The sequence below is a fragment of the Misgurnus anguillicaudatus genome, chromosome 10 (genome assembly GCF_027580225.2).
Source record: "Misgurnus anguillicaudatus chromosome 10, ASM2758022v2, whole genome shotgun sequence".
NCBI lineage: Eukaryota > Metazoa > Chordata > Actinopteri > Cypriniformes > Cobitidae > Misgurnus > Misgurnus anguillicaudatus.
In genome coordinates, this window is record NC_073346.2 from 3,505,021 (window position 1) to 3,523,988 (window position 18,968).

Here is an 18,968-nt window from a genome sequence, read left to right on the forward strand (position 1 = left end):
GTCTCAGAAATAAATAAGAGAAATCAATAACCTACACATAATAATCGCTTTATAAATATCACATTAATTGCTAAAACACTTCGTCTAAGATGATTTTTAATAATGGGATCTGGAGATTCTGCTCCCGCGCCCTCGCGGCTTGAGTCAATTTCCGTCATTTTACACTAAATGAAAAACGAATTAGTCATTCAGAGAACTTCAAATAATTTTATTATTTTAATATGATTTTTTACAGTCTATGGGCTATTCCTAATAATATATGGAAAGTGGTAGCAAAAAGAAAGCGATCATCAGTCACCTGAAACAATATTTTATTTTATTTTAAATAAAATATATAGCAATTTTTAATTATATATGTACGGTATAACTTCTGGTATTTTAATAAATGAAATATTATGAATAAATCTGTGTAATAGATAAATTGTAAATCCAAGACATAAGTAGACATACATTAACATTATGTATATGGTAGTGATTTCCTAAAAGACAGCCCAAACTTCACCTAACATGATGGTCGTGTTTCAAAATTCAGTGCGCCTCCCTCCAACCTCTTCGTCTATTTTTTTAATTTAAAGTACGCGTTGCGCGGTGTTTGAGCACGGCCTGCAACCCTCCCACGCGTTTAGCCAATCAGAGCAGTGCTTCTGCGTTAGCGTGGTGACGTCGCAGCGTTCTTCCTGTTTGCCTCTGAACGCAATGGCGGCGGCTGCGCGGCTTCTGTTGAGAAGTTCAGGCGTTAAGTCCTCTTTTAGCGGCTTACCCGGCAGCGTGCACGGCAGTTTGGGGATAACTTTACTCAGACTGTCCCCGGACTGCACAACCAAGCCGACAACACAGAGAAGACATGCAGCGCACTTCACCTATCACCCTGACCCTGTCCCCACTCAGTATGGTAAATGCCCTTGTTTATATTTCACACCGGCTCAACACATAGTGGGATATGAAGTCATTAAATGTACGATTTAAATCATGCAAAAGACTGCAGACATTTGCATTGTGTGGGCAAACTCTCAAGTGAATTTAAAATATATATAAACAACATACAGCGCTTTAAACAGCATCTCTCCTCCTAAACCTGAACCAATAGAAAGACTCACACACAGATCCTGCATGTGATGATGTTTGGAGAAAAAGAGACAGCGCTTCGGTTTTGTTTCTAGTTTCATCAAAACTTGTAATTGAAACTAAACTGATTGTACTTGATATGATTATGTTATGAACATGTAATGAGTGTGGTGTCCATGTATCCAAACTACATAAAAGTTATGACAGTGTCACAATGTCTCACTGATTTCCAGGATCCACACAGAAGATGAATTTATTTCAGTCTATAACCAGTGCCCTGGACAACACTCTTTCAAGTGATCCCACCGCAGGTATTAATGTGATGTGTTATCTGTTGTCTTGAAATGAAATGTTTAGGTTATTTGGAGTTTTAATGTAGTTCAAGATTCAGTGTTGTAAGCCAGTATTTTTGCAGCAAGCCCATAAGGACAGTTCACCCAAAAATAATAATTCTGTAACGTTGTTACAAACCTGTATACATTTTTTTTGTTCTGATAAACACAAAGAAAGATATTTGTAAACAAACAGCTCATGAACCCCATTCACTTCCGTAGTATTATTTTTCCTACTATGGAAGTGAATGGGACTCATGATCGGTTTGGTTACAAACAATCCTCAAAATATGAAGAGTTTGGTTCCAAAACGCAATAAATCCATTTTGACAAATTTCGGTAAAAACATGTTTTCTATACCAAGAAAGTGACAAGATGAAAACCACTATTTTCTGTTACAGACTTTCACACAGCATCTTTAGGTTATAAAAACATAAAAAATTCAAATCCATAATTTGATTTTCAAAGATTTATTATAAAAACTGATTTTTTTTTCACAAAATGCGATAAATCCATGACAAGTTTTTTCAAAATGCTATAAATCTATTGAATCAATATATAAATGTGCATTCGTCTTTGCAATTTTATATTCATTTAGTTGACTAGTGTTATACACTGATAAAAAATAAACATTAATGTCATTAATCAAACACTTACTTTGTCATATTAAGAAGTTAGAACACTGTCATTGCTGCGGTTTTACTTGACGTCGTCGCTTAACATTTTTCACAACGATCAGCTGTAAAATGTTTTGGTCCTGCTCGATTTTTGTTGACTTCGAGTAAAATAATGTAAAGTTTTTCATAAGATCCTCTGGGGTCAATGTGTTAGCATTAGAAGCTTGATGCTGTCGGGAGAACAAGCACCCGTCTCCCGAGTGCCTCTCGTGTAAATTATTAGATGTTGATGGCTTACATTTCTTTCCCGTCACAGAAAACCATAACAGGTTTATCAATGCAATTAAAGTATTATTTTGTTTTTGTTTGTTTGTTGATCATGAAGTACAAAGTAGATGAGGAAAACTAAGATTGCGTGTACTCAACGCGCCACCATTGTTTGTTTACATTGCGTGAATGGTGCGCTGTAATTTGTGGAGCGGATTTATTGCATTCTGTAGAAAAGAGGGAGTGGCGTTTATTGCGTTTTGGGAAAAAAGGGAGAAAAGATGACAGAATAACACGGCGGATATTGGATTTTGCATAAAATTAAGAACTTACTTTTAAATACTGACCTGATAAAATACTGATTCTTGCAGTAACTAATTTTTTCAAAAATTGCATTTATTGCGTTTTGGAACCAAACTCTTCATATATTCCTTCGTGTTTTTCAGAATAAAGACATTTATACAGGTTTGTAATAACACAAGAGTTATTGTTTGTTTCTAACTTATATGATTGACTTTTGTCCATGAAAGGTCCACAGGCAGAAGTTGTATGTGTTTTTATAAATGTGACAAAGTACCATTGTGACAATTGGCTGTCAAGTTCACAAAATTCTAAAAGTAATTTGCATGAAACAAGCAAACAAACAAACAAAAGCTACTGAAGTCATTCAGTGTTTCAATGTGATCATCTTCACCTCCTCTGAAGCTCTCACATCTTATTTATGTGCTTTAAAAGGTACCTATTATGCCCGTTTTTAAAAGATGTGATATAAATCTCAGGTGTGCCCGGCATGTGTCTGTAAAGTTTCAGCTCAAAATACCACACTGATCATTTGTTGTAGCATGTCCAAAATGCAACTATTTGGGTCTGTACCTTTAAATGCAAATGAGCTCCTCACTCCCTTACCAAAATAGACAGTGAGTGCTTTTAGTTAAAATAGATCTGATTCATGTGAACACAGTCTGAGACAATAGTATCAGTAGGTAACAGTACAAGTAAAAGCTATGGTAATGCAGGACTGTCAGTTAGTGGCAGTGGGTGGGGCTGTATCAGTGTGACCTCACATTGATAAGAGAATCAAAACAGTATGTCTAATAAGACTGCTTTGGTTTAATGGGAATTAAAAAAGGAGAGTGTGGATTTTTTTCATTGTAGGCTGGTTGTGTTCACACTGCTAACACTCATTTATGTCCAAACACCTTGTAAACTGAATTTTGCATAACAGGTGCCCTTTAAATATGCACATAATGCACACATTTAGTTTGCAAATAAAAATGAACGCGTGGTCTTCATTCACTTTGTGAACTTTTAGGTGAAGCTCTGTGTGAAGTTTATAGATTTTAGATCTGGTACTCCTGAAATGTTACTTTAAAAAAGTTATATTAATAGAAAATAAAGTTGTTTTATTTTTAACGAGTATGTTTGCTTGTATATAACTGACAATAACAGTTTGTGCTGATGTAATAGACATGTCTTTCTCTTAGTCATTTTTGGAGAGGATGTCGCTTTCGGTGGTGTTTTCCGATGCACCGTTGGCCTGAGAGATAAATATGGTGAGTATACCATTAAATCTGCTTATACTGTGAGTCACTTAAGGTGAAACATTTGAACTGTTAGCATTAATCAAATCATGTTCTGACACAAGATGGCAGCACAACACAAGTTCAGTTCCTGACTGAATACGTTCACATTATTTAATGATGAGATGAGCAACATTAAAGTTTGACTTCTTTGACAAGATCTTACTCCATCAGTATTAAAGATATATCAAGGTTATATTTTCCCTCAATGTTCTTTACATTATGTAGAATGGTTTTATGTAGAAAACAGTGAATCACAATAAGAGTTCACATTTATGCATTTGGCAGACACTTTTAAGTGCATTCAATGTCTAAATTTTCTCAGTATTTGTGTTTCCTGGGAATTAAACTTTGTTCTACTAAAACAATGCTTTAGCAGTTTTAATAGTATACATCCTTACCACCTCTTGTATGCTATTTAGTGAAAGTATGCGTGACGATTTGTTTGATTCACATGACATGTGGCATATTTCATCTAAAGCCAATGCTGACAAAAAGCTGTGGAAAAAATGATGTTTTTTAAGTCGTTCAGCAGATATGAGCTAGTTTGATTTTGGGTAGGGCCAATAGAGACAGATTGGTCTGTATTTGTGAGTGCAACGCCTAAATGTGTGAAATCTTTTAACACATTGATACCAGGACAGACTGAAGTAACATGCTGTGTTTCATCATCTTCTGTTGATAGAGGGCGCTTGGACCTACAGAAAACCTTAAAAATGTTCAAATGATTTGCACTTCATACATAAAAATTTTCCAGTTTATTCCAGCATTTCTGACTCTGGACCACAAAACCATAAGGGTCATAAGGGTCAAATTTTTAAAATTGAAGATTTACACATTATCTCGTTTGAATCTGAAGGTGCAAAAAAATAATCAAAATATTGAGAAAATCACCTTTAAAGTTGAAGTCCTTAGCAACACATATTACTAATGATAAATAAATTTTTGAATTGCTTATGGTAGGAAATTTACAAAATACCTCATTGAATTTGATCTTTTCTTAATATCCTGATGATTTTTGCCATTAAAAACAGTAATTTCCCTGTTTTAATATACGGAGATCATTTATATGTTACAAAAAAAATGCCAACAGGTTATTTTCTGTATTGCAGCTGATCTCTGTTCTTTTTTTATTTGTGTCAATATAATGTACTTAAAGTTTTATTTAGTTTTTTATCATATCATATAACATTCGTCATGTTTATGTATTGCCCCTTGCTTTGAACCGAATGTAAATTGGGCTTTCCATAAAGAAAAGCACAAGTGGAAATGACGTCCTCAGCGTTTGACGTCTTCATTCATTTCCGTGAACTCGATCAATTATGCAAGAATAAATGAAGGAGACTAGGATTGAACGAGACACCCTCTGCGAGCCATATATAGTTCAATTATTCCACCGCAAAGCAACATATTCAGTTTTAAAGCAGGAAAACAGACATTATGGTAATGATAAAAACCCATCTGCTGTTTTCCTCTTAGAAATGCTATATATAGAGACACTCCATGCTTTGAAATCAACACATTCTCAATGTTTTTCTGCCTTTTGTGTGGCATTGACGTCACAGGTTTTGACCTTTCGGAGGGCGTGGGGCGTATTATTTGTTAAAGGGAACAAGGCTTTTTTATGTCACTCTTATTTGAGAACATCTCAGACCTCTGCTGATATAGCACTCAGGGGTCAATGCATAGATGAAGCATGTGAACGGCTGGCCCGCTGAGTGACGCAGGTGTAACGTAATGCCGCTACTGTTCACCTGAATGCATCTGCTCTCTGCAATCTGCTTTAAATTACTTTCTGTGAAAGAGATTACAGACAGCGAACGGTAAACACTGTATTTATCTGTCAAACACCCATCACCAGCTTATATAGAGTATAACACACCTCACTCATTCAACACTTCTCTCCTTATCACCTTCTTATTGAACAAATACTTTTGTGGATGTCTAGGATAAAGGTCTATGTCTTATAGCAGGATTGCCAGCTTTGGATGGAGTAAGATTTTTTTTGGTAGTTTTTAGGGGATAGGGTAGGTACAGAGCCCCTAAGGGGACATGGAGCAAAATTAAAGGGGGGGTTCAATGGTATTTCAAGCATTCTGACTTATTAACACAGTTATAGAGTTGTTTCCTCATGCTAAACGTAGACAAAGTGTCAAAAAGCAGTTGGACATGTTACAGAGTATTTCTGTGCCGAATGCACTTCGCCAGGGTTCGTACAAGCTTTTTTCGAGTTCCAACTGACGTTTCAGGGGTTTTCTATACGTATTACTTCTTTATATGGGCACTTCCCCTGGAAAACCCCGCCCACCCGTCAATCAGCGGGAGACTCTACAACTTGCAAACATCTTATCACGCCACTCAGCTTTGTTTAATTTCAAAACTCAACAATGGCACGAATGAAGAAGTGTGTTTTTGGATGTAAGGAGAAGAAATCCAGCCTTATGGAAACAATGGATATAGTTTATTATCCGAGGTAGCAGTGGAGTTTTGCGTGTGTGTTTGATGCGCTGGATTTTCCCAACCGGGTCACGAGTTGCACGCGGTAAGTAAGACTTCTGTCTTATGTTGGAAATATGCGCGTGCATATTATATAAATGTCACAAACATGTAGTGAACCATAAGTTATAAGTGTTGTATAGTGTTGCATGACTCGTACTCGCTCCACCCGCGGTAGTAACTCCTCCTAAAGCTAATCTTTCTTTTATAAATCTGATTAAACTAAAGACTCTTCAGAGATATAAAGGATATCATACTACTCTATAGGTCCTACAGATTAACATCAGAAATGCAGAAACGGCGTGTGTTACGTGAGCTTTAAATAAAGTTTAGTTTCGCGTGCGCACGTTTAGTGTTATGTGCTCATGTGAAACGATCGCGCATGTGACAGCGATAGGTTCGCGCTGGCACGCGGTAGGTTCGCGCTGGCACGCGGTAGGTTCGCGCTGGCACGCGGTAGGTTCGCGCTGGCACGCGGTAGGTTCGCGCTGGCACGCGGTAGGTTCGCGCTGGCACGCGGTAGTTTCGCGTGGGCACGCGATACGCAAAACTTTCGCTGTCACGTGAGCACACAACACTAAACTAAAAAAAAAAATTGCACAAAGGTTTTGCGTGAGCACATGAAACTAAACTTTAGATTTTTTTACTCCAATGTCACCTTAGGGGCTCGGTAGGTAGGGGATTGGTTGTGTTTAAAAAAAAAATAAAACCATCCTTATCATAACTTATGTTTGATCTACATGACCCCATATTACTACACAACGTAACATATGTGTTCATGTAAAGTGTGTATGCAGTCTGGGAGATCCATTAAAAGATCTGTTCATTCATTTTCTTCTTAGGAAGGATGTTGTCTTTAAAGTGGGTAAATAGCAAATCATCCCCCAAATCCTCAGTGAAGTGGTATCTTATGAAGTGGCCATGCAGTATGGGATCATAGATATACATAGATGCCACATTGCCCGCTGAATCATATGCCAACACTGCCATATTATAATGGTTGAAATAACTCTGTTATTAGAGTCATGTCTCTTTTTTTGGATGGTGTTATAGGTGTGTATCAAAAGAAAATCAGAATAATCAGAATTTAAGTTTTTTCTTATATAATATAAATGTTGTAACTATTATTAATCACTTTAAAATAACATAGACGCATAAACCACATTAGGGTTGGAAAGGGGCGTAAAGTCTTGAGTAAATTCTTGGAAACTTTCATGGGAGCTTAATCTGGGGAATTTTGGAAATATTCCAAATTGGAGACTTAACAGGAATTTACAGGAATGGAAATTTATATAAACTATATCATACACAAACATAAATAAACATTTTGTTTGGCCATAAGCAGACATGCATGCAAGGTAATATAAATTTTGAAGTATCCTGATACTTACGCTCATGAAGTCTGGATATATTAAGCAGAACGTAGAAGAAAGAGCATCACAGTTCGAGCTAACTACATGATAGATAGCCTCATAAATGTTTAATGAAATAGTGTTAGCTTACATATAGATATCTGATTTACTGGCTAACTATCATGTGTAAACACATTTTGGTATTTGCTAGTTAAACTATAATGCCATAGATCAATTCCCAGTTAATTCCCATGGAAAATTTCTAGCCTTGAAAATTCCCAGAATTTTGCAACCCTAAACCACATTCATGTTTCTGTTCATGTTATTGAAAGTATAGGACACATACATAGCTTTTGGTCTTTATGATTATTCACTGGATTGTTCTTGTTCAGCTATGTATAAAAGCTTTCTGCTCCAAATATAGCATCTTATTTATGTGGTTCTGTACCGGATTTAACGGTGAAGAGGAAAACAGGCTGTTTTATGGGGGTTTCAGTATGTTAGTGCTGTTTTGATTTACAGCATAATTCAGTTATAAAAAAACACTGTGCAGAGTTTATGGTTTGAAATACTTGAATTTGTTCAAGCTTGTTTTGATTAGCATGCATGTTTTTCAGAATCATTTGCATCTGCTTCATACTGTAAAGTCTTTCTCTTTCTTTAAGTTGTCATTGCAATTTCATGATATTTAAGTTTTCAGAATTAGCTGACGTTTACTCTGTACTCGACAGGTAAAGATCGTGTGTTCAACACGCCGTTGTGTGAGCAGGGCATTGTGGGATTTGGCATCGGTGTAGCTGCTGCAGGTGCCACCGCTGTTGCAGAGATACAGTTTGCTGACTACATTTTCCCAGCGTTTGATCAGGTGAGCTCATTTTAAAGGGTTTGTATTGTTATAAACATCACTGTAAGCTTTTTTCCCAACTTTGTTTTACTTTTAGTTTACTTTTTAAAACCGCGAGTACGTATTATTGACCTGTCAGTATGGGTTTTAAGCTTTATGATATTATAAAACCAAAAAACTTGAGATACTTCAGAAAAGTTTGATATTAAAACTTTAGAGAAAATGTTGTAGTATATGATGCTGCACAAATCAAATGTGTAGTGTGTGATGCCCAGTTTTATTTTTGTAGCCATTTACAGCAGTTGTATGATAAGTAAGTCATATTGCACTGTTTACCCAGATATTGTTTTTACTTAAAGGAACAGTATGTAAGAAATGTATAATTAATCATAAAATGGCCCTGATATGTCACTAGACATTAAGAAATCATTTTCATTTCAAATACTTATATCACTGACAACAGTGGTCCGGCCAGGATATTGTCATTTAAAAAGTGGAGTTGCAGCCCTCAACTGATGTTATGTTGTTATGTTGTGTATTGGCCACTAGTTGTGTGATTGCAGTACCAGTCTTGGCCACAATCCTACATACTGTTCCTTTAAACAATGACATAAACCTCACTTAATATGTAGATTTTGGCCATATAATAAAAAAAAATCTTAGTTCATTTAACTTTTAAGCATATAAAATTCATTAAACTATTAAAGTGACTTATAGTCAGTCATAAGGGGTTGTTTTTCTGGACAGGGTTTAGATTAATCCAGGACTAAGCCTTGGTTATATTAGGACATCTAAGTTTTTGCAAACAAACCTTGCAAAAAAAAAAAACAATAATGGTGTTCATGGAGACAAAACAATGGCACTAAAATATGTAAAAAATATGTCAGTTCAAGGTGTTTTAAAATAAACGTGCATTTTAGTCTGGGACTAGGATAAGCTTTGTCCAGGAAATTGCCCATAAAAGTAATATAATTAAAAATAGAAAATGTTTTAATCAGTTAACTAAGTGGAGATGGAGTGAGCAATTAGTATAACTAATTATTTCAAGTTAAATCTTCTTAGAATTATGTTTAATGAAATTGCTCAATTACATTGGAATTACTGGATATTTCTACACTAAACATTTTTGTTAGTTTACTTAATTTTTTAAGGCAACAACTTCCCTTAATTTTTAATTCAACTTGTCCGGTTTTACATTGTGTGTACGCTGTAAACAATTGTTGGTTCCACTTAAAAAAGTAAGGTTGTTTGGTTGCCTTAAAATTTTAAGTTAATTTAACTTTAAAAATGTTTGTCAACTTAAAAAAGGTAACAACCTTTTTTTTGTCAACTAATATTTTTGAGTTAAATTAACTCAATTTTAAGGTAACCATGTAACTTTTATTTGAATCAACTTCTTTTACAATGTAGTTTTGAGTTTTAAAAGTTACAGTGTTTTCACAATAGTATAGTAAAAGATTAAATAGATTCAGTATTTTTCCCCCTCTGAGCTTTTTTAAGAACTGTTAATAAAGTAGCTTCTCTCTTCAATATAATCCATGTCATGTCATGCTAAAATTTGCACCTGTGAGATTTTAGAATAAATGAGTGAGCACATCATGGCTTTCAGCTCTCTCAGAGTAAAAGTGTTTATTTTTTGTGAGTGTTTGTATAAGCCGCCGTTGGGAGGAAATGTCCAGTTTAAATGGGCCTGTGAGGGTGTGCTCAGTGTATCCCTGCCTCGCTGAAGATGGATGAGTTTCCTTTCTATTGTCTAGGCAACCGAATACCAGATGCACTAACAGGAATATTTTACATACACGGTGCTACGCCATTATCTTAGTTACACACCCTGTACATCCAGAAAATGACCCAGCGGAGACACGGACGATATTTCTGGGAGCTCCGAATAATTCTGATAGTTATAATGTAATTACGCCCTAAAACTCAACTTTACATTGTTTCTTCTAAGCAGATGTTGTCAAGCTTTGTAAGAAAATGTCCTGCTGTCACGCACGGTTTGGTTTAAAAATCGCCTTTTAACTTGAAAGCTTTTATGAGCGCAGTTTTAGGCGCATTAAACCGCATTAGCATGTCTATTCTTGTGCGCAGATGTGAGCTGTTATTGATGTTTTTATTGTATGCAGTTGTAAATGCATTTTTCTTTTTCAAACTTTTCATGCTTTTAAAGATTGTAAACGAAGCCGCCAAGTATCGGTACCGTTCGGGGAACATGTTTGACTGTGGTAACCTGACCATCAGAGCTCCTTGGGGCTGCGTGGGTCACGGCTCGCTTTATCACTCCCAGAGTCCAGAGGCCTTCTTCGCACACTGTCCTGGAATAAAGGTGAACTCTCTCACACTGAAAAATGACATTTTAGACAACAATAAAGTCTGAACAAAACCACTACAATTATTATTTTATTAAATCTATTCATGAACAAATTTATCAGAGACACGTATGTAGTCAAAGGTCATAGGTCATGGCCTTTTCTGAAAAAATAAAATACAATTGTTTTATAAAGAGTTTTTTGTCATTTTAACATTAGGCTAATATTTTTACATAAACGAATGTGTTAAAATAACACATCTTGTGTCTAGTTAAGGACAAAACATCTCTGTGTTATTTTTGGAACAACATATCTTGTGTTGTCCCTTTTATTTATATGAACTCAAAATCAACACGAAATGACACATAATGTGTCAAAAACAACATACAATGTGTTAAATAGTTTAACACAAAACAATGTGTTAAAATGAACACATCCTGGGTGTGAACAGTGTTTTTATGCTTGTGATCAGTGATGATGTGTTGAATGATATGTTTGAATCTGGCATCACCTCAATAACACAACCAGCAAGGGGTTAATTCACTAGAAAAAACTGTAATGTTTTTCATGAACACCAACATTTGTGAAGATAATTTTCTGTACAATAAAAAGTTGTAAATGAAGATGTCAGTAGCATTTCTGTTTGTGTATAGAATAAAGTCATACAGGTTTACAACAACATGACAGTGAGCAACTGATGATATTTTTGGTTGAACTAATTCTTTAGATGTTTGTTGACTATATATATGTCATTTATGTTGTCTAAAGTATTTTTATTTGGCTACATTTTTAGGCAGTTAAAAATGTAGAATTTATTTACTTTTTTCTGTTTTAGATTGTTGTGCCGAGAGGTCCAGTCCAGGCCAAGGGTCTCCTCCTGTCCTGCATCGCCGATCAGAACCCCTGCATCTTTTTTGAGCCCAAAATCTTGTACAGAGCAGCAGGTTAGTTGTCAGAGATGAGTTAACTTACTGTATCATTCACCACTTCAATGTTAAACTCTTGTTTTTATTATAAGCAATAAGAAGGTATGATACATGTAAATGCAAGGAACTGTTTAGCACTTAATGAAAACTAGTCATTGGTCATTTTGAGATGCTCAGGCCGATGACCCAAAGTGGCTTTTCACCTAAAATAAACTGATTGTGCTAATAAAAACATACTCCGCTTTATATCTTTATAAAACACAAACCTAGAGGCCTTTAGAATAGGAAAATAAATTAAGCAGACATTAACAAGAAACATGTTTAGCAGTAAAGAAAAGAGATCTTATTCAGCAGAAATGTGACCCCTGCCTTGCTAAAGTCACATATTCTAATTTTGAGGATAGTTGTCATGTAGGCATGGGCCGGTTACCGGTTTTCAAGGTATACCGAGGTTTCAAAACCACTAAAGTTTTCTGTGATACCGTCTCCAAGGTATGAACTGTGTTTACACACAATGAATTTAATCATGTAATTAAATTCATGTTTACCTTTCAATTACGGTACATATTTTTGAAAGAATATTATCATTTACAGGCTTTATTTTTACCTGGCATAAATGCTGTATGTTGCTTAAAAATAAAATGTATTGTGTCCAGTTGAAAACTTGATGTTTTTATACACAGACATTTGAAAATAACACATTTTAGTGTTATAATGGCAATACCGCAACACTGTGGTATTTTTGCTTACGGTTATCATACCGCCCGAATCTCATAACGGCTCATGCCTATTGTCATGACAATAAAAATGACAAAAATTTATGATTACTGCTGTAAATGACTAAGCCTTCAATATAAAATACTTAAACTTTTATTTATAATCTGAAAAATATCGAAAATAATGATTTTGTTGCCACTACGTTTTATTATTTTGCGCAAAAATCTCTGAACTTGGCTTACTAAAACATTGACTTTGATTGACGTCTCTTTGTTCACTTTAGGCACAAAAACACCTAATGATTCTTATATCATTCGTTTTAAGAAACTCTTTTTTAATTATTAATAATATTAATACCATAATATTAAATCATGAATGACAATTGTGCAAGGCATAGGGCAACCACGATTTTCACGTTAAATTCATGAAGCTATGCCCTTCTTGTTTTGCACATCTATCATACATGTATAATAAAGGCTGAGTACATTAGTCCCTTTCACACATACAGTCTTTACTGGTAATTTACTGGTAAATCACAGTTAAAAGGTCATGTGTGAACAGAACCTTTCCAGAAAATCAGTGCTGCCAATTTACCAGTAAGACAGGTTGTAAGATTACCAGTAATTTACCGGTAAGCGCTGTGTGAAAGAAAAATATAGATTACTGGCATTTAGAACAGATGACGTCAGGCCGTGCTGACAGCTTCGAGCCAATCATAACGTTTTTTTCAGATGACATGTTTACCCCCGCAATGTTTACGGATGTTTCCACATACACCCTGCTTAAACGTCGAGCACACCTGAAGTTAACATCCACATTTCTTCACCAAAGTTGTTTAAAACAGCTTACCATCTATTTGCCTGAATTGCCAACGTCCTTAGTGAATCCTAATGTGCAAACTCAGGTTCCGTTTGACGTTGCCTGTAACGCAATGTTGTTTGGTCACAAGCAACTTCGCGACCGTCAGCGTTTGCCACAGATGTAAAAACAACAAAATACGGACCGTGGATATGAAGTCATAACCCGCCATTGTTTACAAATACAGCGCTGAGCTCGCCGTCCGCGCACCACAGGTAACTTCCGCTTTCTCTTCCTGTTTACTGGTATGTTGATAATGATGTGTGAATGATGTCTTACTGGTAAAAAGACAGAACGTCATTGCGTGTGTGAACAGCACATTTTTGTATTTACTGGTAAATTAATTCTAGTAAATTCATGGTAATTTACCGGAATTACTGTGTGAAAGAGGCTATTGTCAAGAGTTAAGAGAGTAATTTGTTTTTTAGTTTAAAATTGCTTTAATCTAACTGATCAACACAAACTTAACAAGCACCATAATTCAACTGATTTCTCAACAACTTTAAATAAAAACCTTTAAAGGTTTTATCTTTGTGTATCTACAGCATCTGCACTGTGGATGAGGGAGTTGCAGCCAATGTAACACCGGTGGCTTTATTGTTACCTGACTTTAACCTGGGCATTTAGATATGCAAGCTTTTCTGCAATATCTGCGTGAAACATTATAAACATTGATCATCTCATGTCGACTCGACTGTTTTAGCACCCATGCATAATTACAGACAGTCTGCTTTATTAACAAATTTCCGTTTACTCCGCGTGAGCTAAATGTTTTTGTTCTGTACTTTGTTACTCATTTATTTCCATATTTTTTTTTTTAGGATATAATGTAAGTTGTTATGGATAGCATTTAACTTCATCTGTCATGCTAAGATGATGACAAAATCTAAATGACTAAAAATGATCTCTCCAATTTAATTTAGCCTAAATAACGATTTTGTTTTTATACTTTATAGATGCACGTTAATTTATCTACTAATATATTATTGAATATTAAAGGGAACCTTTGGTCCAATTCATGATTTTACATTTGTGTGTAAGTGTCTGTTAATACATGTTAACAATATGCAAAAGGTACAAACCCCAAAGAAACGATGATGCAAGCATCTCTAAGATAAATCTCTTTCTTGGACTACAACAAACACACGGATTGTAGGCAACAGTTAACTTCCTTGGATTGTTGACGTAGACAAGACCGACATTATCATAATTCCTCCCGCTTTGGACTCAGCCTGTAATTTAACTCCTGTTAGCATTGGACATGGTAAGGAGCGTCACATTTCCAGCTGATGTCAGGGGTATTCAGGCCAATCACAACGTATAGATTAGCTGGCCAATCAGGAACACAGCACTTTTCAAATCAAAAAGTTTTGTACAAAATCCATGCGTTTCAGGGATATCTGGAGCTACAAAAATGTATGGTATGTGGAAAATAATTGTGTTTTTTTAACTATAATTCACGCAAACACATTGTATTATACCAAATACACAAAAAACGTTGTTTTTTAGAAATGAAATGGGTGCACTTTAATATGCATTGCCTTCTGTATTTCATTTGTTTTGTCAATACATATGGTCTACTTCTGTTTGTAATAGTACACGGTCAGTTACATTTAAAGTGAATCAGTCAGTGATAGTTATTTATCTGTTGGATGATAATTTCTGCCGTATGGTTGCTGAAAGCAGGTAAGATATGGATAATGTCAGTCAGATATATACCAAAGGAATAATTGGTTTTTATGAATGCTTCAAACGTTGCTTGATTCTTTGCAGCTGGTGACAGAAGACAAGCCGTCTCTCATTTCTCTCTTTTCTTCTTCCCTTCCATCTACATGTTTTCTTAAAGTATGGCTCAATTTCAAGTGCTTTGGTTGAGAATTTTCCAATTCACTTGCACATGTAGGGGATTTATTGTTCATTTTATTATCATAGACTTTAATTTGGACATGTTTGGAAGATCTTTTCATCAAACATCAAATTATGGAAATCCTGTAGGTCACAAACAACACTTTAGCACACTTTAGCTCCTCCCACATTTATCTTACCTGTTGTGCTGCAGGGGTAACTGACCCTGGAGGGAGCTGTCAAAAAAGGTATATTTAAGTATACCCAGTATATTTAGTACTAAATTGAAGAATAAACAAAACAAAGTGGGGTTTGGCAATCAGGCAAGATCTGTAGCTACCCCTGAATACATTAATTTTACACAATAACATTAGCTCAGTGTTATAGATTTTTTTGCAGAGAAGTCAAAAAGCTGTTTGTTTATGCTGTCGCTTCTGAAGCCAGCTATAGACGTTTCATTGGACGCATGCATGTTGTCGCGGTTATGCATCTGGCCTTAAGTAAACTTCTGGTCTCTGTTTGTTTAATTGTCTGACTGTTGGCTAAACTGAACTCTGAAACAAATACCTTGTTGAAAAAAAGTTACTTTTTCCTAAAGATGAGGGGAGATGGCATTTATGGATCAACGCTATGTGAAGGGAGGTTTGGCAGCCAATCTGTTGTTAACATTGTATACATTCATTTTACACAGTAATGTGAGCTCAGTGTAGTTTTTAATACGCTTTAGCTATGATTTGAACATTTTTATTTATTCTTTATGGAAGTTTACCGGAAGTTTGGGCCATTGGACCGTCTATAGGCGAGTATGACATCAGGCTTCGCCCACTTTTATTCAAACATATTTATCACTTCAAATGTAAACGCTACTTTAAAACATCCGAATGTTCACCAGCGTGTACCTGATGCTCAGTTTTACGGTGGCAAGAAAAAGTATGTGATTTAATGCAGCGTATGCGAAATGCGCACAGCTGCATGCACATTTATAAGCTCCTCCCAACCGGTCACACCCTGATTAACCGGTGGGAAAATTCTGTCACCGCAACATCCCTAAAACATGTTTACACATGTTTATAAAGACATATAAAATCTGATTTTTTTGTGTTATTTTTAGACACATTTGGTTTGTCAATACCCTTGACTTTAGTGCTGCCTCATGATTAGTCGCGACTAATCGTTTGCAGAATAAAAGTTTTTGTTTACATAATATATGTGGGTGTGCTGTGTATAATAATTATGTACACACACACACACACACACACACACACACACACACACACACACACACACACTGGTTTCCATGTTTTATGGGGACATTTCATAGACATAATGCATTTTGTACTGTACAAACTATATATTGTATTCCCCTTACCTACCCCATTCCCTAACCCCAACCATCACAGAAACTCTTCTACTACTTCACATTTTCAAAATGCATCATTTTGTTTGATTTATAAGCTTGTTTCCTCATGGGGACATCAAAATGTCCCCACAAGGTCACAAAAACACTGGTATTCCTATCTTTGTGGGGACAATTGATCCCCACAACGTGATAATTACCAGGTACACACACACACACACACACACACACACACACACACACACACACACACACACACACATATATACACATAATTAAGAAACATTTGCATGTGTATATACATGCTTGTGTTTATATATAATCTATATTACATATAAATAAAAATATTTATTATATAAATAAATTTTTTCTTAAAATTATACATGTATGTGTGTGTATTTATATATACATAATTATTATACACAGTACACAAACATATATTATGTAAACAAAAACTTTTATTCTGCAAGCGATTAGTCGCGACTAATCACGAGGCAGCACTAAAGTCAAGGGTATTGACAAACCAAATCTGTCTAAAAATAACACAAAAAAATCATGTCTTTATAAACATGTCTAAACGTGTTTTAGGGATGTTGCGGTGACAGAATTTTCCCACCGGTTAATCAGGGTGTGACCGGTTGGGAGGAGCTTATAAATGCGCGTGCAGCTGTGCGCATTTCGCATACGCTGCATTAAATCACTTAAGTATCCGCATGCAATGCGAGGGTAACAATTGTTTTAATTAAGTGCTCAAGTTGTCCCAAGCTGAGCTGGCTTTTTCCCTATAAAGCGCTTGAATGATGGGTTAATTATTCTTCTTAAAGGGACGCTCCACTTTTTAATATGCTCATTTTCCAGCTCCTTTACAGTTAGGGATGCTCCGATCAATGCCGATCTCCACTAAAAATACGTGGCCGATCACTATTCTGAATCGGACAGCCGATCTTATTCACAGCTATTTCATGTACTACGGCTTTTGATCAGTAAGTCCTCATCGATCTAAAATCACTGTTAGTTTGAATCGTTTATAAAATGCATTTGAAAAAGCAACACTCGTCAAACATAATTATTAAACATATTCTTTATTTTCATGAAAATACCTGAAAAATGTTAAACTTTTGCCGCAAGCAACGGCATTGACACGGCGCCGACGGATCCACAATTCAGTTCGGCAACGCCCACAGAAAATTTAAAGTTGTGATTTTCTAGGCAGATATGGTTATGAACTATACTCTCATTCTGGCGTAATAATCAAGGACTTTGCAGCCTTAACATGGCTGCAGGAGGCACAATGATATTACGCAGCGGCTGAAAATAGTCCCCTTGGTAACTTTCAATAGCAGGGGACTATTTCTGGCCACTGCATAATATATCATCCATGATAATTATCAAGGATGAATTCAGGAAGAAGTTTTTAGTGTCTGCTCTCTCTAAAGAATCTTAATGATTTAATTACAAGAAAAAATCAAAACGATGATGGAAGATGGTGCCGTGGTAGGCAAGACATCTAATCGGTGAGATGCTAAAGCACCGTGTATCACCGGTTACACCGACTATTGCAACAAACATAACATGACTAATTACTGGACCCACATGTTTTTTAGAAAACTGATTGCCTTAACAGTCTTTCTCTTCACTTTTTTGGCTGTCTTTGTAAAATTGAGCACAGCTTTTACTCCTACTCACACATAATGTTTCTGGTAAAATAAATACATGAATGCTCTAAACTTTAAACTTCTGAACTGGCTGATTTAGGATAAATGAACAGTGGGCTGCTTTAGATCTGTTGTTGTGTTTTTATGTTCACTTGTAATGCTGAATTATGAGTCTCTCGGGATTTTAGTGGAATGATTTTCATTTCCTGATAGTACTGGAACTTGTTTTAGGATTCTTGGTTTTAATTTTAGGGCTGTGCTTTTCATCTGATTACATTTATTCTTACGCAATGGAAATAAAGGGTTCAGCAGGTTTGTATAAATCTTGATTTATACAATTATTTCAGGGTAGTGTGGATTTTCATGTTCCCATGTTCTCATTGGCTCGAAAGTGTACAGTTGGATTATTCATTGTACTTTATGTTTGTTTCTGTCTGCTGAACCTGTAGAGAAAGTTCAACTAGATTTTTACTTATTTACACTTTGTGTGTGGTTGTTGCCCACCTAGAGTTTTTATTTCTTGAAAATTGTTTAAGTTATAAAGATGATGTTTTATAAATCGTAAAGAAACACCTGACATAGGTGTCTTCTACAGTAAGTCTACATCTCGCTATTCACATTTAATACAGTTAATTCACATCACATTTAATTAGATGTTCAGGTCACCCTATAATTATTAGTTTCTTGTAGATATGTTGTTTTTAAATAACCCTTTAAATGGGTCATCCTATTATGTTTTTGCACCTTT

General features: G+C 35.6%; 1 protein-coding gene across 2 annotated transcripts in view; it reads left to right on the forward strand.

Annotated features, from left to right (window-relative positions):
- The first annotated feature begins 650 nt into the window (after nt 1–650).
- The window catches only part of bckdhb (branched chain keto acid dehydrogenase E1 subunit beta), a 73,826-nt gene continuing 55,508 nt past the window's right edge, over nt 651–18,968 (forward strand). Inside the window, exons 1-6 of one of the 2 annotated variants that reach the window (XM_073871817.1) lie at nt 651–892; nt 1,299–1,376; nt 3,766–3,834; nt 8,441–8,574; nt 10,724–10,879; nt 11,698–11,806. In XM_073871817.1, the coding sequence (XP_073727918.1) occupies nt 697–892; nt 1,299–1,376; nt 3,766–3,834; nt 8,441–8,574; nt 10,724–10,879; nt 11,698–11,806 (742 nt within the window). In that variant the 5' untranslated portion in view covers nt 651–696. The remainder of the gene's footprint in view (nt 893–1,298; nt 1,377–3,765; nt 3,835–8,440; nt 8,575–10,723; nt 10,880–11,697; nt 11,807–18,968) is intronic. The other variant, XM_073871816.1, reaches the window with a different exon arrangement.